This window comes from Vigna angularis, chromosome 8 (genome assembly GCF_016808095.1).
Source record: "Vigna angularis cultivar LongXiaoDou No.4 chromosome 8, ASM1680809v1, whole genome shotgun sequence".
Taxonomy (NCBI): Eukaryota; Viridiplantae; Streptophyta; class Magnoliopsida; order Fabales; family Fabaceae; genus Vigna; species Vigna angularis.
Window position 1 is genome coordinate 32,744,227 of NC_068977.1, and position 25,334 is coordinate 32,769,560.

The 25,334-nt window shown below is 32.6% G+C and overlaps 3 protein-coding genes across 24 annotated transcripts; 1 reads left to right on the forward strand and 2 right to left on the reverse strand.

Moving 5' to 3' along the window:
• Window positions 1-1,517: 1,517 nt before the first annotated feature.
• Window positions 1,518-9,626, forward strand: LOC108345713 (putative pentatricopeptide repeat-containing protein At1g12700, mitochondrial). Of its 22 annotated transcripts, none has more exons than XM_017584424.2 (5): window positions 1,518-3,754; window positions 4,200-4,326; window positions 4,412-4,841; window positions 7,644-7,721; window positions 7,981-9,626. In XM_017584424.2, the coding sequence occupies exon 1, from the start codon at window positions 1,596-1,598 to the stop codon at window positions 3,444-3,446; it is 1,851 nt and encodes a 616-aa protein (XP_017439913.1). In that variant the 5' UTR covers window positions 1,518-1,595; the 3' UTR covers window positions 3,447-3,754; window positions 4,200-4,326; window positions 4,412-4,841; window positions 7,644-7,721; window positions 7,981-9,626. The 22 variants fall into 22 exon arrangements, with proteins under 22 accessions (XP_017439913.1, XP_052723021.1, XP_052723014.1 ...); XM_052867061.1 differs by having other exon boundaries at window positions 9,082-9,626; XM_052867054.1 differs by having other exon boundaries at window positions 4,412-4,686; window positions 4,786-4,841; window positions 7,644-9,626.
• Window positions 6,705-9,096, reverse strand: LOC108345715 (type IV inositol polyphosphate 5-phosphatase 9). Its single transcript, XM_017584431.2, has 7 exons — window positions 8,933-9,096; window positions 8,709-8,816; window positions 8,269-8,608; window positions 7,946-8,130; window positions 7,599-7,707; window positions 7,066-7,217; window positions 6,705-6,834 (listed from the first exon to the last, which is right to left on the reverse strand). Exons 1-7 carry the CDS (start codon window positions 9,094-9,096, stop codon window positions 6,705-6,707), a joined length of 1,188 nt encoding a protein of 395 aa, XP_017439920.2.
• A 6,062-nt stretch (window positions 9,627-15,688) lies between the features above and the next one.
• LOC108345902 (uncharacterized) lies at window positions 15,689-23,763 on the reverse strand. Its single transcript, XM_017584749.2, has 15 exons — window positions 23,435-23,763; window positions 23,148-23,338; window positions 22,332-22,432; window positions 22,147-22,237; window positions 21,959-22,017; window positions 21,709-21,829; window positions 21,355-21,423; window positions 20,232-20,284; window positions 20,034-20,142; window positions 19,284-19,454; window positions 19,051-19,209; window positions 17,530-17,622; window positions 17,243-17,425; window positions 16,620-16,816; window positions 15,689-16,394 (listed from the first exon to the last, which is right to left on the reverse strand). The coding sequence occupies exons 1-15, from the start codon at window positions 23,565-23,567 to the stop codon at window positions 16,055-16,057; spliced, it is 2,070 nt and encodes a 689-aa protein (XP_017440238.1). The 5' UTR covers window positions 23,568-23,763; the 3' UTR covers window positions 15,689-16,054.
• Window positions 23,764-25,334: the final 1,571 nt, after the last annotated feature.

The window sequence follows — 25,334 nt, forward strand, 5'->3', positions numbered from 1 at the left end:
CTGACTAATCCATGCCCAAATGTTGATGATTAACATAAGCTTGTCGAAACACAAATCTTCATCATTCAAAGTATGTCAGAAATTAAGCCAAAGTAAGGACGTGTGCTGACAACAGTTTTATTGGTAAATAATAGCCAAATGGTGTATGACAGGGCTGCTGCTTGTTATGTCAGAGGAAAAAACATGATTCTGTTGGATAATGTTCTTTTTATCTTAGATCCTTTTTCTAGTACTTTTGGTTGTATGTGGCAGATTATATTAGTGGGAATGTAACACGACAGAATCCATTCATCACGAATGTCAGGCACTTTGCTTCTGCTTTGTGCATTGTACATTTCATCGCAAATCTCAGCTCTTAAACACTGTAATAGAAAATTTAGGAGCCCTTTAATGTGCCAGACCTTTTCATGCGAGCTAAGATGCATTGTATATTTGATGCCCCACTTTTCACATGGAAACGTTATCCAGTGTTCTACTGCATCTTCAGTTAGCGCATCTTCAATGCTCTTCGTATAAGCAATCCACTTAATGTTCTACTTGGATTATACTCTAATGTTAGCTTTTATTAACAAGTTACCTAACTTACAAATAATATACTTTTCTTCAACATTTCATATTCTTTCATAATTAACACAATACTCAATAACTTTAAACACTTTAAAATAATATATGCCACAAAAATATAAATCGCTCTTACAATATAACTAAATATTTCACCCTTTCTTTATTTTTTTCTCTTAACTTTAGAAAAAATTATTCTTTTTTCATATCTCTTTAGAAATTCAGCTATTTATAATTTACTTTTACATTATACTCTCTTAAACCATACAATAATTTTTTACACATTCATTTATCGTATTAAATAAAAGAACTACAATTAGCTTATCAAAATAAAAAAATATTATATTTTTCTATTATTGAAAAGTACTCTAAAATTTATATTCTTGGAAAGTAATCTTAAATTGTTTTTTTATGTAGTTTACTTCCAACTGAACAACTTTTAAAAAATAATTATGAACTCGGATGAGTTGTGTTAGATTGGTAGTATTTTATTATAAAGAAGTTGTATTTAACTGATATAATTTTCTGATTAAAAAGATAAAGTTGTGTTACTTTAATTCAAATTAATTAAAGCAAAAATTGTGTCGACTTTATGATTTTTTCAAAATGAAGTCGTCTTATCTTAACATACTTAAACTCATTTTTTTAAAACATTGTCTTTCATTTAAATAAAGTTGAAAGTAGATTGCACAGTAAAATAATCATCTTTAATTATATTAACGAAATTAAAATTAATTTTTCATCACCTATATTTAGTTGTGTAAAGTAAAAAATCTAAATTTTGACTCATAACATTTTTAAATGTCAATTTAACAAAAAAACCACATTGAATTTATTTAAAAAGAAATGAACCAATTAAATAAAAATAAATATAAAAATTAAAACTAATCAATGATAAGAAAAAAACCAAATTTCTAATTAAACACGTTAATGATTCCGATTTTAAAACCGTAGCTACAGAGACCAGACGACGTCGTCCTACGGGTTTCTCCTCCCTCCATAGTTTGAAACGCAAGCTCGCGGACTAAAGTGTTATGGTTCGAAGGAAGTCTCGTCCCGAGCCAAAAATGAAGACAGCGTTACGGCTATCTTCCTTCACGCGCCAGCTTCACTCGCGTTCTCCCCCACGCGCTGCCGCGTTCAACCGAGTCCTCGCCTCCTTTGCCAGGGCGAAGTGCTTCCCCGCCGCGATTTCTCTCTGCGCCCAAACGGAGTCCCGCGGCGACGTTATCCCTTGCCACGTCACCCTCACCATCCTCATCAACTGCTTTTGCCACGTCGGCAAAGTTGCTCTCGCCTTCTCCGTCTTCGGAAAGCTCCTCAAGCGCGGCCTCCCCTATGACGCTGTCACGCTCAACACCTTAATCAAAGGCCTCTGCCTTGACGGCGCCGTTTCTTCGGCGCTCAAGTTCTATCAGGAAATGGCGGCAGAGGGGTTTGAGTTCACCGAAGTCACCTACGGAACGTTAATTAACGGACTCTGCGATGTAGGGAAAACAGAAGCGGCTATTAGATTGTTGAGAATGATGCAAGCTTGCGATCCTAATGTTAAACCTAATGTGATTATGTATAGTAGAATTATAGAGGGTTTGTGTAAGGAAGGACTTGTCAATGAGGCGTGTGAGTGGTGTTATGAAATGGTTGGTAACAATGTTGAGCCTAATGTGTTCACTTACAGGCCTCTTGTGAGAGCGTTGTGTGTCGCGGGACGGTTAGACGAGGCGGTTCGGATGGTGGAGGGGATGATTACGAAGGGTGTGTACATTGATATTTATGTGTTTAGTGTTTTGATAGATGCGTTGTGTAAGAAAGGAATGGTGGTGGAAGCGCAGGAGGTGTTTGATGAAATGATTAAGAGAGGTGTTGAGGTTAATGTTGTTGTGTGCACGGCCTTGATGGCGGGCTATTGTTTGAAGAACGAAGTGGATGAGGCAAGGAGGTTGTTTGATGCAGTTGTGAGACGGCCGGATGTTTGGAGTTATAATGTTTTGATGAATGGGTATTGCAAGGTTAGGAGATTGGATGATGCAATGATGTTATTAAATGAAATGTGTGGGAAGGGTGTGATTCCGAATCTTGTGACTTATAATTTGTTGGTTGATGGTTTTTGTAAATGTGGGATGGTGGCGTATGCTTGGCAAATTGTTAAGGCAATGTGTGAGAGTGGTGTCACGCCGGATGTTGTTACTCATAGTATCTTGTTGGATGGTTTGTGCAAGAGGCAACGTCTTGATCTGGCGGTTGTGATGTTTAACCAGATGCTGAAGAGGGGTGTGGCACCTGATGTTTGGAGTTATAGTATATTGATTGATGGTTGTTGCAAGAATCAGAGGATAGGTGAGGCCATGAATTTCTTGAAAGAAATGCATTTTAGGAATTTGGTTCCTCATATTGTGACTTACACTTCTCTTATTGATGGACTGTGCCAATCTGGGAGATTGTTGTCTGCGTGGAGGCTTCTGAATGAGTTGCACCATAATGGTCTACCCCCTGATATTATTGCTTACAGTACTTTGTTGAATTCTTTATGCAAAAGTGAACGTCTTGACAAAGCAATTATTTTGTTTAACCAAATGATTAGGAGGGGTTTGGCACCTGATGTTTGCAGCTATACCATCTTGATTAATGGACTATGCAAGAGTGAAAGGATAGATGAAGCCGTTAATCTCTTAAAAGAAATGCATGTAAAAAATTTGGTTCCTGATACCATAACTTATATTTCTCTTGTTGATGGCTTGTGCAGATCTGGGAGAATCTCGTATGCGTGGCAGCTTCTTAATGAGATACATGGCAATGCTCCACCCCCTGATGTTGTCAATTACATCGATGCACTTTGCCCGCGCATGCATCTTCACAGCAAATGCCATGCTTCAACTTACTGTTGACAGAAGAGCTGGTTGTTATGTTCTTGCATAACTATACTTACCGATGGTTTGTCTGAAATTGGAACGCTATATACTGCACAGAAATTTCCAAGTATCTTTTGATTAAAGGATGTTGTTCACGTGTCCAAAAATATACCACTGTGATGAATGGGCTTTGTCTGAAGAGAAAATGTTGGATGAATGGTGAACTTGCTTTTTAAAAGCTGGGAAAATTCTTGCTCTTCTGAAAAACAACATTAAATCAATAGAAGAGAAACTTTTACATGAAGTGGTCAATGGATAGAGGCCTTGTAAGATGATACAATAAGGTCAGTTACTCTAGTTTTTATTTGAATTATACTTAATAATGTTGAATTTGTTTGAATTATACAGTAAAATGTTGTTTTTCTTTAAAAATGTGTTTTAACTTCTAATGCGTTCTTATCACTAGACGATAACAATTTTTATGTTGATATGACTTCCTCATTTCCGTTGTATTCTTGATCTACCCGCAGACAGTGTTTATGCAACCTGAATGGTTTGTGAATAACCTATATAATAATGCAACAATTAATGTAAAACTTGACATTGTTGCATGTTGTTATTGCCAATCTAATATTTTTTTTTGTTTATATTCTTATCAAAAATATTTTATGTTTTCTCCATACTTCCTGGAAATAAGTTAAAGAAGTCAATATCTTGATTGCATAATGGGTGTATTCCTGTATTAAAATATCCAATGTGAATTCTTATAACCTACATTATTGGCTCTAGCCATGCTGTCAGATTTGACTCTTCACAGCCGATTGGCTACAGACCCCAAGACCCTCCAATGATTCTATCGAAGTAGTTCCAGCCACAGTATACTTATCACACAGGGAAGAAGCTCAACAGCAGTAAGGTTAGAAAAACCATTCAATCATTTACACATTTTTTATTCACTTCATGTTTGCAGTTTGTGAACAAAATCAAGTTTCGTTTTGCAGGCGGTAATCAATAAGTAAGCCTTTGAATAACTAGTCAAAGTAGCATGTATGTAGTGACAAAGACCAGCTCTCTTCTTTCCCCACCTTCACAATTTCCACAGAAATTATACCTGTTTTGGAGTGAGAGAGATGCTAATGACGTTATTAATATGAAGATGGGAGAACACATGTGTTGCTATCAGATGTCTCAACTCAAGAAAATGGAAGAAAGATGTTGCAATGTGGATATTGTAGCTTACAGAACAATTATGTGCAATCTCTGGGAGGATAGCAAGGTATGTTAGGCTTGCAATTTGTGGTTGGAAATGACTTGTAAAGCCATTCAACCAAACCTATAGCTTATCATGGTAATAGTCTATTGTCTGTTCTGAAAGGCATCTGTGGAGAGGAAGTGTTTGGAAATCCCATCTCATTTGCCTCGGTACTTGAGGTACGGGTTATATATTTGTTGGGCAACTTCATTTTGCTAATTGATTTTAAGATGTATTTTGACACTTTTTATGGTGTCTTTCATCAAATTTTGCAAACATTGAGCCCTAATAATTGATGTAGAAGATGCAAAAATCAGGGTCCACCCCCTATGAACCATGAAACCTAGTTGTGCTTTTTGCAATAGAAAGCAGATCCTCTATGCAAAATCTGTCAACTATGGCACTAAAAGTTTGCACATCTGGCATGATTCCCTTTCTGAAAACGTTAACCAATAGAGTTGCAGCAAAATTAAACCTTAAAACTAATTGACATAAAGCAAAATTGCTCAACAAATATATTAACTCGCACCCTGAGAATTAAGGTAGATGTGAAGTTTCCAACAAAAAGTATTTCATTTAATGATTTACAAGGGCTGCTCACCAAATGTTGTAACTTACAATTCATTAATCCATTTCTTGGATGGCATGATTAATAATGGACTAAATCCTGATGTCGTCACTTGAATAACTCTTATTGGGGGTACGAAGGTGGGAAACCAGTAGCTGTAAAAAAATTTTGTACAATGCCACAAGCATGAGCAACTTCCTAATCTCCAAATTTATGCCATTATATTGGATGGCCATTTAAGTGCCATTTTTAGCTGAGGCTGCATCATTGTTTAGGAAAATGGAGAAGATGAATTTGGATCTTAATATTTGTAACTTACGTTATGCTCATAGAATGCAGCCTTGGAAAGCTAAGTGATGCAATGGAACTCTTTTCTTCTCTGCCTGCTAAAGGTTTGAAAATTGATGTTACCTATAAGATAATGATTAATGATTATGTAAAAGAGGACTATTCAATGCTCCTGAAGACTTATTGATGATAGCGCACTTGTAATGTCTTTGTCCAGGGATTGCTGGAAAATCTTGATATTTCAATATCAATAAATAACTTCAAGTGATGAAAGGCAAAGAATTTTGTGCAAATGCTACCACCAAAAAACTTGTTTATCATCTCTTTCTCGAACAATAAAGGAATTTGTTTGAACATAACCGTGTATATTCAAAATCGTGTGGCCAGCCTGTTAGTAGAGTCTGGCTCTATACACTGGGGTTTGATACAAGTTTTTTTCTTTCTCATGCCAATTACGATTATTGTTATAATATATAGTTCTTAAAGTTACTATCTCTTTGATTCCTATTTTTTCCCATGCTTGGATGGGAGTAACATCCCTCAAACTCCCAATTTCAATATCAAGGCTTCTGTCTTAAGCTAGGTCTAGAGATGCAATTGTTAGTGACTCTTCTACCATGTTTTGCATTTTATTGTTAGTTGTTAATAATTACTGCTTTAGTTTCATATTTTACATGAATTTGAATGCTCAAGTATTGTTAGACAGTGAGGGAGGCAAGACAAATGACGCCTAATTTTCCTTTTATGTTGTAAGTTTTTGTCATTCAATAATTTATGCATTTTGATCAAATGGCTTAATCTTGATGTATTCGGAAATAATTAACTGATGGGGTTTTGGGGTTGGGTGAATTTTAAATATATAACATCGGAATATTGAATTTAAAATCTTAATACCAGTTTCTTGTATGAGGTAAAATTACAACCATGGCAAATTACTATGCTTTGCATCAGCTGGTCCCCCTTTTCTCCCTCCAAAAAAATAGAGAGCAACTCTTTCTCAGGCCTCTTATGTATTCTCTAACACAAAAAGTAGGCCAAAAATAAACCAAAAATTATCAAGTCTCACAATTCACCTACCACACGCATGTCTTGGGATCCTAAAGGGTAGACTTCATTTGAGAAATGGCATAATTAGAACTGAAATCTATTGGACGAAATGCTTTTGTTATAACATTTTGAATCATGTTCAATTCACTGCCACCTTGATGTCTGCTGTGAACATTGCTCGTACAGGTCTATGATCAGAGAGTCTTGACTCACTCCTGTTGTATTGGATTTGCCTCATTCCCTTCCCAAACCATATTATTCTATCACACCTGCAATACCATCGTGTTGTTAGAGTATCCCATGCTTGCTAATAGATCATATAAAGGCATTTGAAGTGTGGCTGGCTTTGAGTGATCGCCTTGTCGTAAAGAACATGTCAATGCCATGGCATGTAAAAGTAGTAACATGGCCCACTAAAGGAAGTTTGTCTTTTATTTCTAGTGCACCATCGTGTTCTTAAGGGACCTGAGAATCTACCAAATTATTTAATGTATGCTTACCATGCTGGAGAACGCCCCCTTTTGCGTGTATGCTGCTCATCACAACCTAGATAATCTTTAGAATTTGGCCGGTATTTGTATGTAGGTGGAAACTCTATAGCTCCTTCATGCCAACCTTGGAACACATTGCCCTCCATGAGCTCCAGCTTGAGCTATACATAATTTGCGTTCAGTTTAAAAGCTTGAACTCAAAACAGTACAGTGACTAATTAATAAAAACCGTTACCTTAAACTGTTTTGAATTTGAACTCAGAAACAGTGGTAACTTTCAATTCGAAATTGGACTTAAGACCTAAGTAAACCCTAAATTTTGCAAAATTGATTTATAAAATGAGGAGTGTTGTTTTATATTTTGTGGTTTTGGACCATCGACTAGAATTATGATCAATATATAACTCTTTTACCAACATAAAATTTGGGATTAATTTCACAAAACTAACCTCTAAGTAAGGATTATATTGGTTACATTGATATGAAACTTCTGTATTAGTTTATCCAAAATATTGTCATGCAAGTAGTGAGATGAGCATTACCTGATCATATTTCAACAAGGTTTCCCACTCTCTTTTCTTGATCAGTGACTGTGTTGTAGAGCTTGGCATATAAATCCTGTAGTTCAAGTCTCCTAGCCAAACTATTCGGCTGCATGGGACCAGGTACCAATTTTAGATGAAGTTCTATTGAATGTGTTCTACTTATATAAACTGATTATACCCCGACTACACAGGATACTTTGAATAGTGTAATGGATTACGTAAATGTTCCTCAATCAAAACCAAAGTTCGAGGAACTGGAAACAGTTACATATCTCATATAGAATGATAATATATCTGTGGTCTTAAAAAAAGTGTAAAATTTACACAATTTAGTATGCACTTACTCATGATCAATAATCTTTTGAGGCCTATCTTGCAGAGGCCCAGAGGGGAAGATTGTCCTGGACAAAATATCTGTTGCATTGAAGTTTCTTTGTCTTCGGTCTGATTCTTTTCCACCAGATGCTAGATGACTACATACAAAGCAGAAACTTGTTTCATGCAAGTAAAATCTGATTGATACCGAACCCTGTATTTTAAGATCAATAAAAGAACTAAGAATTCATATAATGTTTCAAAACTGCCATCTGCATTCTCAAACAGCTATTTATTTAGTTAAAGAAAACAAAAACATGCATTCTATTCTCTGTAACATGTCAAAACAAACCTTGTTTCCGAAGTAGCCCATGATTCCACAGCCAACAGATGAAACACTCAAGTGCCTGATTGTTTGATAGAGGTCACATCGAGCCCATATGGTTATGAACATTCCCACCATCTGCCTGCTTATGATGCACTGAAAATCTTGTTGATGTTCTCCCTCTGCACAAATATGTTCCTTCAAAGGATATATCTTCTGTGATTCAGCTATTTTATCTCCTTCAACCACCTTTGTTGGTGTTCTATTGTTAAGGGCTGCTCCAATTAGAGAATTCCATTTCGTACAAACTTTTCTGTTTTGGGGACCTAGTACATTTGCTGCATTTAGAGGTACAATTTCTTGGAACCTAGTATATCACACATGATGAAATGATCGGAATCCAGCAGTTTAGTTTCTATGCAGTTGACTCTCACGTATAATTTTAATTATCAAAAGAAAATTATTACCCCAGAACATAAATATCTGCTGAATTATTTCCTGTGTCAAGCCAGTCTTCCATATCCAAGTTCTTGGGTGGTGTAATGCCTCCAATATTCCAGGAACCAACAAAGATCCTTGTGCAAGTTAATATCCAAAATCAGAGTTGCATCAAAGGTGATATATAGCTAGAAAAGGATTAAAGTGCCATAGAAAAATTTGTTCAAGAATTTATACTACTATGACCTCATACTTTTTGGTTTGATGATAAAAACGTTTTCTTGAGTATGCAGATGCTTGATTCAAACTAGGAGTTTCCTTTCTGGCCTCTGATGAATTCTGGTTTTCTCCTTTGAAGCTATCAATGCTTAATATCTTTCTCATAATCTTACTCTCCTTCAGCTTCAAGCCCTGCATGATCTTTGGACGAAACATATTATACACTCATCAAGCATACAAAGAAGCAAAATAGAGAGAGGGAAGAGACACTGAAAGCAACATTGGAAGAGAAATACCTTATATGATATTCTTGCCAATGGTCTTTTACTACAATTCTAGCAAAATATTGAAGTGGCATATCAAACCAGAGAAAAGCGAGAAAAGAAAGAAGCCGCATCAATCATCAAGAGAAGGGTTTAGTATGGGTGGAAGAAGGGGATTTATAAGCATGCAGCTTAATCAAATTGATTAAAAAATTGGTTATGGAAAACTTCTAGCCATATGGGGACAGCAGAAAAAACCTGAGGTACCTCTCATACATACAGAATTTACACTTTACATTCATTTTTATACAGACATAACATGTTTCTCTGTGTTTCTTAATATTTGATTAGGTATGTTTATGTATTCCCCCTCCCCATCCCTTACCATAACTTTTTTATGAACTTTTATTTAACTGATATTTTCTAGGAATCAATGAAATTGAAACTCTTGCATTTCTTAAACAAGTGAGATTATGAAAAATAGCAAATGTTAATTATTGTAAGGTCATGAAGTCAAACAAAAACAGTTCTTCTTTCACCACTTTCACTTTCTTTGCTAAAGGTGGTGGTAGAAATTTGTTTGTAAGTTTTTTTAAGAAGGAAAACAACTTTATAAATCAAGAAAAATAAGCATATGCAAAATTAATTTGTATAAGTTAATTTCCAGTAATTGTTCTAAAATGTTGTTTTTGACTTGGACATAAACTGGTTTTATTTTTCCTTTTAGAAATGCTTGATGAATTTCTTTCCACATATCTTAAACCAATCATACAATAAACTAAACATGATAAAATCCGTGGATAGAAATGTCCTTTGTTGGATGATTATTATTACACCTAAGGCTAGATGCATGAATAGGTTTTTGACACAACATGCATAAACGAACTATAAAATGACCTATGTTTATGTTTGGCATATGAGTATAATTGTTGGTCATTTTCATTGCACTCCTTTCAACTCTGCCCATGTGCAAACATAAACATCCTATCCTTCATTTTAAGGGACAATACCCTTTCAATCATACCTATCATATAGACTTAGTTAAAGTTATGGTTTGTTATGCCCAAAATTATCATATATTAGGCTTTTTATTTTACTGTCTAACAATCACACAACGGTGCATGCATCATAATTGATAAAAAAAATTAATTAAAGCACAATGGAAGGAATAATTGATTCCTTTATCTGCACACACAGTATAAAATTTGTATAAATATGTTTTTGAACAAACTTCTTTATAATCTTTCTTAAAAAAAATACGTAAATTAAGTTTCTTCGTAAGCTAAAACTATTTCATATACAAGTTAAAAATATAAAGTTGAAAGAAATTATACATAGAAACTTTTATAATTTAATGTGTATATATTAGTTTTGATTATAATAAAATTTAATTAATTTTTCTTAATTTTTTAGAAAAACTAATAATGATGAAATTTTAAGTATGAGTTTCGTCTTACATTAAGCATAAATGAGTTTGAATAATAATATATAAGAATATCAACACATCACATTGAATATAAATGTATCCGGAGAGTAGAAATAGAGAGATATATAGAGTATATGTTTTAGTATTTTGATTTTTTAATTTCTAGAATTTAAAAGAACAAAATTCTATTTGATTTTCGTAGCTCAAGAATTATAAGTTGCTTATGTGGTAACTCATTTTGATTTTAGATTCTTATTGTGAAATACTCTATTATATTATTTTTTCTTTCTCTGTCAAAGTATTTCTTTTAATATTATTTACACATAACACATTTAGACAGAAAGACTTTAACATGTGTTTTTTTTATTATAAGAATGTCAAAATCAAGTTTAATTGGAAAAAAAAAGTAAAACAAACTCATTCCAAATTTAATGCACCAAAAATTGTATAAAAACCTAAAATTAGAAATTACTCCATCATTATTCTTTGACAATTATCCTTAAATTTTTTTATTAATTCCATGCACATTTATAATTTTATTCATTAGCTTTGGTTACAAAGTATGATGAGACAAATATTTTGAATTTAAGATTATATATTTATATATAATTTAATAGTAATTTGATAATAAGTAGTGTTTTTATCACATTCAATAGTTTTACATTAATTAAAAGTCGTTGTGAAATACAGTTTAAATATTTCTTTCACTTTTTACTTGTTCAAGTGTCTTTTAAAATAAAATTATCACAAAATATTAATTTCAAAAACGAATAATACTTTAAATAATAAGTGATTGATTCTAATAATATCATTTTACAAATTTGAGATTGAAATATTTGAGACTTTTAGACGAACTATTAATCCTTTAATTCTTCATATAAAAACCTTGATACGATGCCATATTAAAAAAATAAGTTTGAGTCAACTTCATTCATAAAAACTTATAAAAGAAACCTAACTCATCTTATAAAATTAAAACGTAAAATAAGATTTAGATATAAAAATTAGGCTTATATATGAGGAACTTCAACCACACATAGCTTGAAATGGTTTGGAGTGTGAAATTGTGAAAAGATGTGAGAAAACTTATATGAAGAGAGTTCACGGGTTTCCATTCTTTGAGAGCATAGATGATTGGTCTGATATGGTTGATGTGATTACTGTGATTCCTTCCATGTTAGGTCTAAATTATTCCTCCAAGTTTAGTAATAAATAATTTCTCACAATAAATTATTGTAACCTTTGATTCTTTCTATACTATAAAATGTTGCAAGATATACAAGTGTCAAATTTAGAGTTCCATTTTCGTATTTACCATTAAACAAAAGCAATACACCATTGAACTATGGACATAATTTTCTTCCCAAATCATGCAAAGACAAAAGTGGGAAATGAAACAATCATTCACGCAACCCTTTTTTCTAAACCCTATCTTTGATTTTGACATTCATCATTATTCCTGCTACCTTCAATAATGTTATAGCACTATAAACTTTCTTCATCTTTTTTTCACTATCTTGTACCTTTTTTTTTCATTGCTACATACTTAATCTGTTTTCTTGTTCTATTTAGGAAGTCAATTTCGTTCTTTTAAAGCATTTTTTTTTTAATTCGAAAAAAATCAAAGAAAAAGGGAGAATGGTGAAGAAATAAATTGATTCTGAAAAACGTATATAATTTATGTAAAAAAATGAAAAGGTGTCGGTTCTATACCTTTTGTTTTATTCGTAAAACTATGAAAAAAATGAAGAGTGGTCGATGAGAAACTTTAAGATAATTAATTATATAAAAAAATCCATTTTATTTCTCACATTAATTTGTTTATTCCAAACAAAATATTAATAAAAGAATATTTATAAATATATTCTATTCTGAATAATATGTAGAAAATGAAAAAAAAATACTTTGTCCACTTCATTTCATTTTATATGATGTTCAAAGTTTTGACATATATATATATATATATATATATATATATATATATATATATATATATATATATATATATATATATAAATGTAAACGATATTTTTCATTTATAAAAAAGTTATATAATTTATTAATATATTTTATATCTCCGGGATTACTTTCTTATGTATATTCTTAATAATGTAGTATTAGTTATGTATAGTCCTGAAAAATATTTAATGCATTATTGGTTTTGCTAAATAATAACTAATTATGAATATTTTTCTTTGCAAACGTCATGTAAGGTGAAATAAAAGTTGTAAATAAGAAGAAAATGAGTAAGACTTTAACTAAAATTGTTTAGTATAAGAAAAAAAAAGGTTGGAAAGTTTAATTCTCTTTTTTTATTGAAAATGCCGAAAGAAGTGATTCTTTATTACATAAAAGAAGTGATTTACTGTAATTTTTTATTTTATTTTCGTGATTTTTTAACACGGGTATTTAAAAATATTTAAAATGTTTCCTTATCGTATTAAAAACAAAATATGATAGTATTTGTTGTATTAAATTTAGTATTTATTTTTTTTATATTTTTGAGAATGAAAGAATTTTAGTTTTTGGTGTATGAAATTATAGAAGGTTCCCATTTTTAGTGTGTTTAAATTCTCTATAGACATAGTATAGTTCTATAAGTGCAGTCATAACTTTATCAACTTTTGTTCACACTAATTAACTATGCCCACAATAATTCATCCCTCTCCCATTTCAATTCATTCATGTGCTCCTCTGACACTATGTTTTTCGTTCTTTGCTTTATTATTGTATCAAAAAATGCATTGAAATCATTATTATACCATTCATGATTAATTACATTACTTAAACGCAATCTTTCCATCTTCAACTGCACCAACATAGTAAATATGAAGGTTTATAATTTAGAATAAGTATTAAAATAACGTGTTAGGAATTCAAAATGGATCAGGGTCTTTTTAGGAAATATTTACTTAGAAACAATAGATATAAGTTCAACATAAATAAAAAGATAAAAAATTGACACTACATTCAATCTTAAATTCTAATCATAATTAATTAATAACTAAAACACAATCTTTCTAAGTTTAATCGCACCAACATAATGTAAAACATTAAGGTTCAAAATTTAGAGTAATTATTAAACAATATGTCAGGAATTTAAAATGAATTAATAATGGATCTTTTGAGAGAGGATTCACCATAAAGAAGAATCCAACTTATAAGATATTAACACTCCTTTCAATCAAAAATCTTAAAACAATGTATTTATAAAAAGAATTCTTTATACGATATTCAATTTTATTATTTTTATTCAGTGTTGGACCTAAACTCACATTTAGATTCTCAACCATTAATAAAAATGAATAAGATGAAAATAGAATGACTTATAAATCTATTGTTTTAAGATTTTTGGTTAAAAATAATATTGTAACATCTTATATGAACTTGTTTACGTTTCATTAGTGTTAAAAGTTCTACACCAATTAAAGATAAAATAAATTTACAATATATAAATATGTAAATTTTACTTTACAAACCAATTTTATAAACTTAATTTAAGTTTAAAGCTCATTTTTTAACATGATAATAGAATTTTGAATTAAAATTTATCTAAATAAAATTTGTTATTTATTAAAACTATTATTCCATTTAATATCAGATTATTTATTAATATTTAATTTTATGAACTTCAGTGTAAAGTTGTTAAAAGTCTTTTATAAAAAAAAATGAATTAATAATATATAAGCGAATGCAATTCTTATCCTAAATCAGTTATTTGAAATTAAATTAGACTTTTTTTAACTATTAATGCTGAATGACGTTGGTGTCTCTAATATTATGGTAATGTGAATTTGTCATTGTTTAGAAAGATTAGTCCCGAACTTGAGGTGTACAGTAACCATAGCCATGTGGTAATAGCAAGCCTAGAAGCTATAGATGTGGCAGATATTTGTTAACATATATGGCTGAGACTCATCTACTGTACTCTAAACCTAAAAACCTTATAGCTTTCATTATATCAGCAAGTCTTCATTCTCCCTACGGAAGTGAAGTGAAGTGATGTACATACCCTTCACATTCTCTCTCTGTTTGTGTCAGCTAATAACAACCACAGCCTTTACAAAGAAACTGTCAATTCTACCTTCATTGATTTGAGTTGTGAGATTATCAAGCATGTGGTATTCTTCTTTTAACAAGCAAGCTTTTCTAAATAGAAAGGTTTTCCCTAAAGCGTATAAAATCAATTCATTTGAAGCTCTTCGTTTTTCCTCATTTCATCTTTTCACTTTGTCAGGTTTCTTTCAGACCTTCTGGAAATAGAAGGTTGTTTAATAATGGATAGGGTTTTCCTTCAAAGAATGTAGATAGTCATATGGATTGACTTCTCCCTTCTATATGTAAAGAACAACATCTTAAATCTATATAATGAGAACAATATCTTTACTTATATCTAAACAATATTCTAAAAAATTAAGTTGTGATTACTTTATTTGAAGTTCATTAAAATGAAAAATAAATTTACATAATTGATTCACTGGATTTTATTTATATTTTAAAACTTTAACTTTTCAACTTTCATAATTAGTTATCTAGATGTTTATAAATATATATAAATATATATAATATTCACTTTATGAAAACATTAAAAAGCTGAGCTTCATTTTAAAAAACAAAGATAAAAATTATTTAAAAGCTAAAAAATGTGAGTGCCATCCGACATAATTTGAACAAAGATAAATACAACTTAATCAATATTTGAATATATATATTTTCTTGAACTAAATTATTAAAAATTAATTTATAGATATTTAAACAAAGACTTAATTGGTTTTGCTTGATAAGCAAGTTTTGTAACAGCTGACTACTTCCAATTTACAGCCAATTGATAATTGATTAGAACTTCAAAAAGTATATGTGATTGATTTCATTAACTGATGGATCGAATAAGTAAAAGTACAATTCCAGATCGAATAAGTAAAAGTACACTTCAAGTTTTGATTTTTCACGTTTGGATAAATTTCATAACATGCTATTTACCATGAACAAAAAACCATTAATGAAGCCATGCAGTAGCAGTAGCAACTCATCTTCCAACGTCAATTAACATTTCATTGTCATACCTTACAGCAAACCCACCAACTAAACATAAATGAGAAAATTCAGCCCCAAAGAATGAAAATACTTAACACAATATTGAGATTGTATGTTACATTCTCACATAAAGGGAGATAAACTCATATTCCTATGATTAAACATTAAACATTTGAGATTATCCTAGACCTTTGAACAGAAAAATTATAGCAATTAAGGTAGGTTCCACACAAACTAGTTTTATCTTGGGGAAAAGATAAAAAATGTAAAGATATTAAGGTACATATTACGTATGAGAGAGTGTGTGGCCCTGCAGCCATGGGTACTAACCTGTGCGCCTTCAACCCACAAGACCCTACATGGATGGAAAACTGAGCCATAAAAATGAAAGAAACAAGATCTAAGAAGAATCAAATTACTGTGTCTAAGGTCGTTATCGACGTCCTCTTCTGCCATTCCCTCGTTTCCCTCTCCCTTGACCACGAAACACAGGTCTGTTGGGCTTGAGCCCCAAGGATTGTACTCCCCTCTTCTTCCTTTGTGGGACCTCTTTATCTTCCTCATCTTCCTTATACTTAGCTTTGCTTCTCGAGGTGAAAGTGATTTCCCGTGATCCTCCTGGACCCTGCTTAACACCATTTGGAACACGAGATGATTGCTGTTCATGTTTCAGAGCTGCCACTCTGTCTCCCATAGGAAGTGCCTCCTCCCCTGCAAGTGATTTTTTGCTCCAGAATGCCTCTGCATGCTGTTCATTCTTAATTTCATACATTCTGCATTTTATGTAAAAAAGCATATCAGCAATTAATTCAGAATAAAAAGATACATAAGAAAATTTCATACACATGTAGTTTATATCTTATAAAATATCAGATAAAGAAATCTTGTTGATTACAAAAAAAAATCATTGAATTGCTCCACATATCCTAACGGATCACCCCATCTATCTCCCACAAAGGAAAAGAAACCATAAAAAAAACTTAGTAACAGATTCTCACCTAGGAACTCGAGATTTGTCTTTCACTCCGTTTGCAGGTTCGTCATGTGATGATGTTGATGCATCAGAATCACTTAGACTTTGATCATCATCTGACATGACAGGTTCAAAATGTTCATTTAACAGGGATGTTTGCTTCTTAGAACCCATGGGATGTAAAGCCAGATATTCTTGTGAGGTATCCTTAATCTCAAAATCCTGAAACCACATAAGTAATAACTGTAAGAAAGAGAATCGTCTCGAATAAAGAAATAGGAGTCATAAGTCATAACAAACAGTTACATGCATTCAAATATTTCAATGTTGCAATTGAGTTTGATATTTGTGGTTAAAAGTTCTTGTATGCATAAATCTCCATTGAGCATCCACGAAAAAATTAAAATGATATGCTTAACTAGGATGGAAAAACCAGTACAATAATTATATATCAGTACCCCAAAATTTAATATATAAAGGAGGGCGTTAAATTCAATTAAATCCATTCAGGGTTGTGGAAAGTTATAATCTTTTAAAGGTAGCCGCTATGATACTATCTTGAAAGTAGTTATAGAATAGAAGGACCGTGGAGAGAGGATAAAAGCATTGGAAAGACTTAAACAACTGCCATATTTCATATTACAGTACCTCATCCGTAAATATTGCTTTAAATCGTTCATCTTGAAGATCTTGCATGCTAAGACCTTTCTTTTTCTTGGAGGCCTTTTTAGTTTCATCGTCATCAGCATCTCTCTTCTCATTTTCCACTTCTTCACTTTCTAGGAGGCGAGCAGCTAGGGCCCGATTAACTTTGGGTAACTTTTTCTTGACCTGCAAGGAGAGGCACGGTAATGGATTAAAAATCATTATATCATCCTACCTACGTAAAGTATGAACAGAAAAACTAAAATGATCAGTGACAAAATCAGTTTTACCGTGATTCGTGAGGCACGCTCAGCTTCCATCTTTTCTCGCTTCTGTTGTTCAATATAAGCTTCATATTCAAAAGGATCAGCCAGCGCTTTAGCCTACAAAATAATTTATGCATCATGTAATAGGACAAAACTAATACAATATACAGATGATTACTTCCTTTACCATAACTAGTCAATATAAAAATATTTAATATATATGTATATATACACCTAAATATATCTATATATATATATATATATATATATATATATATATATATATATATGTATGTATGTGCGAGCATGTGTGTGTGTGTATATATAAATATCTATAATAATTAGAGGGATACCAGGAAAAGTACAAACTAAGCGGAGGATCTGCTTTTCTCCAAAACGGTAAAAGTAAAACACAAAATGAAGGGAAAAAAAATGAGAAAAGACATCTAGTCTTAATGTAACTTCTTAGAAATATACGAGTCACCAAAACTTCTCCATCCAAAATCAAATTTAAGGGCCAAGAAGAGACACCATTGAAAATGTGAGAATCTGCCTTCAAATAAAAACACCATGGACATAAACCAAAAGTACTCCAAGTCCAGCAATTTCTAAGAAAAATAACCACAATATTAAGGTGATTACTGCCGCTACCATTACCATCAAGATAAAAATATTTAATATATATAATATAATTAGAGTGAGACCAGGGAAAGTACAAACTAAGCTGAGGATCTGATATTCTCCAAAACAGAACATGTAAAACTCAATAAAGGGGGAAAAATGAGGAAAGATATCTAGTCTTTTTGCATGCAAAAAAAAGCTAACTTCCTTGAAATTGCTCTGAGCAAAGTACAAATCAGAAATACTGATCTATCAAAAATCAAATCAATGGCCAAGGGACACCCTTGAAAATGTGAGAATCTGCCTTCAACCATAAAACACCATGGACATAAACCACAAGGCGACAATTATGTGTCCCTTTTCTACCAAAAGTGCTGCAACGAGACAAAATGGTCTTTGAACACAACAGATTATTTAGCCAATTTACAATGTAAAATTAAATATGGCTTACAAAATTAAATTGACACATAAGAAATGCAAGAAAAGGATCTCCATCATGAAGCTTTGCAAGTTCTTAGATGTTTGGACATGTAAGATGCCATTAAGGTAACATGTTACAATAAGCTAATATATTAACTGGTTTTCCTTTACCAATTTAACAAAATAAAAAGTTTCACAAATAAGTGAAAATATTCAGTTAGGCTCGTCAAAAAAACAAAGATATCAACATTTCAATAAATCGAGAAATACATGTAAATAAGAAAATACACCAAGGACAACCCACCATTTTGTGTAATGCATGATTAACGAAGAAGCCATGCATGTAAGCTCTAATATATTACATGGTTTTCCTTTGCCAACTTAACATATAAAAAGTTCCATAAAAAACCGAAAACTCAGTTAGGCTCTCGGAAAAAACAAAGATATCAGAATCTCAACTGGAGAAATACATGTCAATAAGAAAAAACACCAAAGACGACCCACCTTTTTGTATAATGCATGATTGATAAAGAAGCCATGCATGTAAGCTCTAAGTAGATTGGTGCCAATTAGATTGGTCAAATTTAATCTCTCAAGCTCCTCCTTTGTCAAAAATTTGTAATGATCATAAATAGTTGTTTGTCCACCCATGTCTAGCTCCTCCTGTAAAAGTAACTGTAATGTCACAACAAAGATAACTAGATTAAAATCCAATCATTAAAATAATAAGAACATACAGTGAAATTCTCTAGGGAAGAACACCACTTAGGCGCAGGTCCAAGTGCTGGTATGAAGTAAGATGGTATTTGACTACAGTCCAAGGCCAGCAAGATCAAACCACTGCCAGGAAATGTACACACGTCATTTATGGTTCCTGTTGTTGGCTCAATGCTGGTCAAGCCTTCTCCCTGGAAAAAGATTAATCTATTAAAACAACTCATGCTGAATAAAAATACAATCTAAATGCAGCTATTACCTAAATGTTTAGGATCGAGGGATGCTGAGCTCATTAAAAACATAAGATCTATGCATGTACAATTTAGTTTATATATTGCTAAAACATTATCAAGAAAATTGTGGATACACAAACTAACAAAAGAACCACAATATGAAGGTAATAAGTAACATATTAATATAAATTTAAGTCACTCTTTTGGTACAAAGAAATTTGTCTATTTATCTATAACCATATACCACTCAGCAAAATTTGCAGAAAAAACACCTTAAGAACATGTTTTTAAAGTCTAACATAACACCTATCCCCAAAATATAGAATATTGTGGATGTCCTACTTATCACAATTTGATTCATGAATTTTGACCATTCTTTCTCGTGTAAATGCTGCTGAATGACCCAACTAATTAAAATAAACACTACACAGGACAATTTTATGAATAAAAACAAGAATGACCAAGGTGCACTAATCAATGAGGAGAAAAACAGTTGAACTATTAATCTGAAATATGAAAGAGCCACAAGTCCTATACCGTTTGAGGATCCCATATCCTAACAACATGATTATCACTGGTAATCAACATTGGTTGTTCATAGTTAAGAGTACGATGCCACTTAATATCCAATATTGAACTGTCATACCTGTAGAAAAAATTTTAACCAATCAATAATTAAAGAGACAATTATGTTTTTAAAACACACAAATTTCACAAATCGAAATGTCAACTTACATATGATCCTGTATCCGTAGAGGATGTGATGAACGCAGATCATAGATGAGAACCTGCACACATGATATTAAATGTATAAAATATCCATGTTAAAGAGGGAGGACAAACATGGAGATTTTGTTTAGAAAGCAAATTTGTGTTCCCACAAGGTGTTTTTTTTTTTTCTCTTAAAAATAATAAACATTTGTCTAATGAAAAGCAATTGTAAAAAAAAAACATGAAACTAATCCATCCTCTACGCAGCCACGAGAATTATGTCCTATTTTCATCGTGTACTTTTTTTAAATTAGATATGATCCCCTAGAAGTCTAATCATTTTAAAATAAATCATCAAGTGAAAGGTAATAACTTGTCTTCTGACTTTATGAATCCTGCACATTTCTTCCTAAAAAATCCAACTGCGTTTTGGGCCCAGTCATAAACATCGTGTCAGAGATATAAAACCATTCCTTGGACCTCCAATTAACAAGTTAAGCTTTTGAGACTTAGTCCGTGACATCATATCAAAGTAAGACGAAATGGTCAAGATTTTGAACCTTTCTACCCTCATTGCTCAAAACTAAATCAAATTTCAGAAAAAGGTACAGTGAACTTGTGGATTGTCCCATCTCAAACTCAATAGGCTGTCGTGTATTACAAGGTAGCTTTGAGCCAAACACTTTCACTTTTGGGGTTTATATTATATCCATAATTCATCACATTTTTTTGGGGACATGTTCTTCAACAGAATGGTGGATTTCCTTCTTTTTTCAATTTTTCTTTTTTGCATTATGTCTACTCTATGTCACTGAAGAGTGTATGGAGTAAAATTATGTAGAATCCTTGCCAGATAAATAAAACCATTCATGGAACTCCACTTAATAGCTTCAGATTTTGGAATAATTATTTCTTAACATTGCCCTTATGAAATAAGCTTGTCTTGTCTTAAAATAAAAGTATACCTCCATATATGTAAAACTACAAAGGTGGGATGAAGACAACCTTTCCTTAAATTCTATATAACAACAGATATTCCTATGTTCAATTCAGTCACAAAGAAGGTGATATAAGTACTACAAAGTTTTCCACCAAGGTACTAATAATGACACAAGTCACACAACCAATGATTTAAGTAGCATCATACCTTTCCTGCACTACTTCCAACAGCCATTAAGAAACCACCATCTTCATCAAACTCCAATGCAGTGACCTCCTACAAATATGGAAAGGTTAAGATGTCAATTACACAAAGAAACGTACAAACAAATCTAGAACCTCAATTTTTATTATGATATGAACAAAGGGGAAAGATAAATATTTCCTGCCAATTTGAAACTTATGCAAGTAAGTAAAAGCACAGCAGGTTACATATGAGATTGTAATGCATGATACTAGCCTTACAACAACAGCTTCGGCGCATCAAATATAAAAATTTCTTGATACATTCTCACAGTATTCCTATGCCTTGAAAAGGCTACTGAGAGAGTAGATTTGCTACCTGGTCAACATCACCACTAGGTCCAACAGCATCAATTCTACCAACTGAAGATCTCACTCGCATGTCAAAGCATTCCACAGCACCATCTTCACCACCACAGGCAACCAATCCATGAACCTTGCTAAAATTTAGACAAAATTTATGTTCCAGTGATTTAATAAAATAGCAATGTATGTAAACAATAATGTATAAAGCTTTAATAATTTCAGAAAATAAAGCATTGAACCAGCATTCAAGTTCTAGTAATTACCTTCGACAGACTACATTCAATGCAGGGGACTGTGTGCTAAGTGAGGAGAGAAATCGGCCCTAACAATTCAGAAAAGAGAAGTTTTCCATTCAGTATTTCGCTTTTTTCAAAACTCAACCAATAGAAAAACTAAGGTATCTACGTGCTACTGTAGATGTTGCCAAAATAGAAAGCTGTAATATAAACACCTGCTCTAGGTTTATTCTGTACAAATCTGGGGATGACGCAGCACAAAGCAAGTCACAAGACCAGCAATCATAAGTAATATCTCTCCCCATCCTACCAAATGACAACCATAAAGATCCATTTTACAGCACAAATCACACTTTAAACTCTAACAGGAATCAATACACAAAAAGCCCAGAGAAGAAACCTTGGAATCCGCAAACTGTAGTGCTTTCCATATTTCGCATGCAGGTAAACAGAGCGATCAGCACATAAAAATGCAAGTTTTGAATAGTCATCTGTCAGAACCTACACCAGCAAAAAACAAATTTACCTCAACCAACCAATCTCTCGCAAAAAATATCGATCACAATTTTTCAACACAAAGAAAAGGTTAAGTAATGTAACCACAAACAAAATGGAGCATAACTACAAATGGAATACAAACCTAACTTTTTTATTTCAATTGAAGCTATGTTGTTACCTCAACAAACTTATCCCTAATAAGCTTACAATTTACAAAGACAGAAAATATTGATGAATGTAAAAACATATTGTAAAAAAAACACCACAACAATTGGATTATAAACCTAACTTTCTATTTCAATTGAAGGTACAAAGTTTCCGCAGCCAACCAATCCCCATGTAAAAGGTTGCTTACAATTTACAAGCAGAGAGACATAATAAAATAACAAATGAGCATAAAAATTACTGGAATACAAACCTAACTTTTTATACTTCAAATGAAGCTATGCAGTAACGGTTAGTTACCCAACCAATAACGTAAACATAAGTAAAATGAAGCACAGCTATCAGAAGTCGAATATAAACCAAACTTCTTTATTCAATTCAAGCTAGAAGTTCCAATGTAAGAAGAGATTGATTACAATATCCAAACACGGAAAATATTATCAAAAGTAATTAAGTAAAAATAAAACGTTGTGCTTAAAAAACCTACAGGAACATACAAAACTAATTTTTTTAATTTATTTCAAATGAAATTAGCTTCACAGTTTCTCAGTACCTGAAAATCAACGATCTCAGAATCCAGGTGGCGTTCGAACTTCAGCCCTAGTTCCCTCACCTCGTACACCTTAACTTGCGGCGGATAGATGCCAGAAGCCACGATGTATTCGCCGTCGGGAGTGGCCTTGATTTTAGTGGCGGCGGTGGTGAAGCGCAAATCCTCGAGCAGTTGCAGGTTCTGCGTATAACCTGAGGGAAGCGCGTAGAGAAGAAGAAGATGAAGGAAAGAATGAATGAGAAAGGTTACACACACACACAGAGAGACAGAGAGACAGAGAGAGTTACTTTTAACGTTGCGATGAGAGTTCTGCTTCTTAGAAGGGAGCCAGGAAGCGAGGGAAGGTTGCTGCGACGCTATGGTGTACATTTTAACACCGTTAATTGACGTCGACTTCATGCCGCCGTCACGAGTCGCCATTATTGGTTACTGTGTCAGTGATTGCTTGCTTTGGAATTCTGTTCAGTTGAAGAGAGAGTGCGAAGGAAGGTCGAAGGCCGACGGCGAAGAGTGAGGAAGGAGGTCGCAACGGCGTCGCACACAGAGGTTTCAAAGAAAGAGTGAGGGTTTTTAAGGCTAAGTTGAGAGAGAGAGAGAAATTCTCCCCGTATTTTTTTTTTCGTTTTTTCTCCCTCCTACAATTTCTTTTATTCACTTTTCTTTTCTATTTATTTTTATTTACTTCCTCTTTTCTAATTTTTTTTTCTTTTTACTTGAGTTTGTTTCAATGTAAATTTTTAACAAATAAAGGAAACAAAATATGATGGTAATGTCGTTTTTTTTCGAAATAAAACATATTGTTTTATGTATAAAAAAAAATTGTTCAGAAAATAAAATGAAGTTTGTAGAAATGTGTCATATATTTTATTTCGGTTTATATTTTTTAATTAAATCATTTTTGTAACATAAAAAATAACCAATAATTTTATGTTGAAAAATAAATAATATAAAAGTTTGAAAAAAGTCAAAAATTTGACTTGTATTAACCTTTAGGCTAAGTCATCTCAACATCTAATATGAATCGACCCGACTTAATTATGAGTTCGAGTACACTTACTTTATATTTGGTCAAAGTCATCTCTATCTATGTATCTATAATCAGGAGTGACTAACATCAATATTTTATCTCGTCGACTCAATTCAACATTCTGTCTAAGCTGACTTAACTCGATCCTTCAATTTAGGCCAACTAAGTTGGACCATTGTCTCAAGTGACATGGCTCTACTTTCAGCTCAAACCTACTCAGTTTGACCTTTGGCTTGGACCTACTTGAATTAACCTTCAACAGTGCCAAATCATCTCAAACTTCAACAAAGATTGACTTGTCTCGACTTAGCTTAACTTTCGGTCAAGATCAACTTATCTCAACCTTCGTTCGGCTCAGGTAAATTGGTCTCAACTTATGGTTAAGTTGACTTAACTCAACCTTCTACCCAAATCAGCTCGATTAGACCCTTCGGCTCCAGCCAATTGCACTCGAACTTTTGCCCGAATTGACTTTACTCAACTTGAGGCTTGACCTTAACCTGGGCTTACTTGACTTGACATTCGATCCCCATTAACTCTTCTGAACCTTTATCCAGTCCGACCCATTTTGATAGTCGACTCGTCTTGATCTTCGACCAAGACCAACTTACCTTAGCCTTCAGTCAGGGTTGTTATCTTAAACTTGTGAATTTGATGAATCCATGAAGCTTGAAGATTTGTGTATTTGTCCTTGTTAAGCCTAGAGTTATGTTTCTTATAGTTGCTTAGTATATGAAAAAGGATGTTTAACACTTTATTAAACTACAAAACACTTTTTGAAAATACAAACATTCATTCAACACACTTTCTCAAAGAGAATCAGAAGTATTGGAATTTGTGTGATTATTCGTGAAGCTTTAGAGTTGTAATTGACTCCATCTTGATCTTGGAAGAAGATATTTTGTTAGTTAGGAAGAGTTAATCATCCAAGTTTTGTCATTCCTTTTTTCGTTGTATTGCTTGGTGGTTCTAGTGTGATTCTGGATCTACAAGAATGTGTTTGTGTTATGTTGTGTGTTGTTCTTGTGTGAGTAAAAATATGTTGTGCTTGGTTGTATTTTTGGTCAAATTGCATGTAAGGATCTTGAAATTCCTTGTGATAGTGGAAATTCAACCTCAGGTTGTTTTAGCTAACTGGATGTAGCTTATTGTAAGTGAAT

What these genes read in the sequence shown, in the direction of transcription:
- LOC108345715 (XM_017584431.2), bottom strand. Translation starts at nt 9,096, where the DNA reads ATGCAGGGCTTGAAGCTGAAGGAGAGTAAGATTATGAGAAAGATATTA. An exon ending in TTTTATCATCAAACCAAAAA is followed by an intron (nt 8,817 to 8,932) that starts GTATGAGGTCAT and finishes AACTTGCACAAG; the next exon opens with GATCTTTGTTGGTTCCTGGA. An exon ending in GCAGATATTTATGTTCTGGG is followed by an intron (nt 8,609 to 8,708) that starts GTAATAATTTTC and finishes GTGATATACTAG; the next exon opens with GTTCCAAGAAATTGTACCTC.
- LOC108345713 (XM_017584422.2), top strand. Translation starts at nt 1,596, where the DNA reads ATGGTTCGAAGGAAGTCTCGTCCCGAGCCAAAAATGAAGACAGCGTTA.
- LOC108345902 (XM_017584749.2), bottom strand. Translation starts at nt 23,567, where the DNA reads ATGGCGACTCGTGACGGCGGCATGAAGTCGACGTCAATTAACGGTGTT. An exon ending in CTCTCATCGCAACGTTAAAA is followed by an intron (nt 23,339 to 23,434) that starts GTAACTCTCTCT and finishes CGCTTCCCTCAG; the next exon opens with GTTATACGCAGAACCTGCAA. An exon ending in GACAAATCTCGAGTTCCTAG is followed by an intron (nt 16,395 to 16,619) that starts GTGAGAATCTGT and finishes CATAAAATGCAG; the next exon opens with AATGTATGAAATTAAGAATG.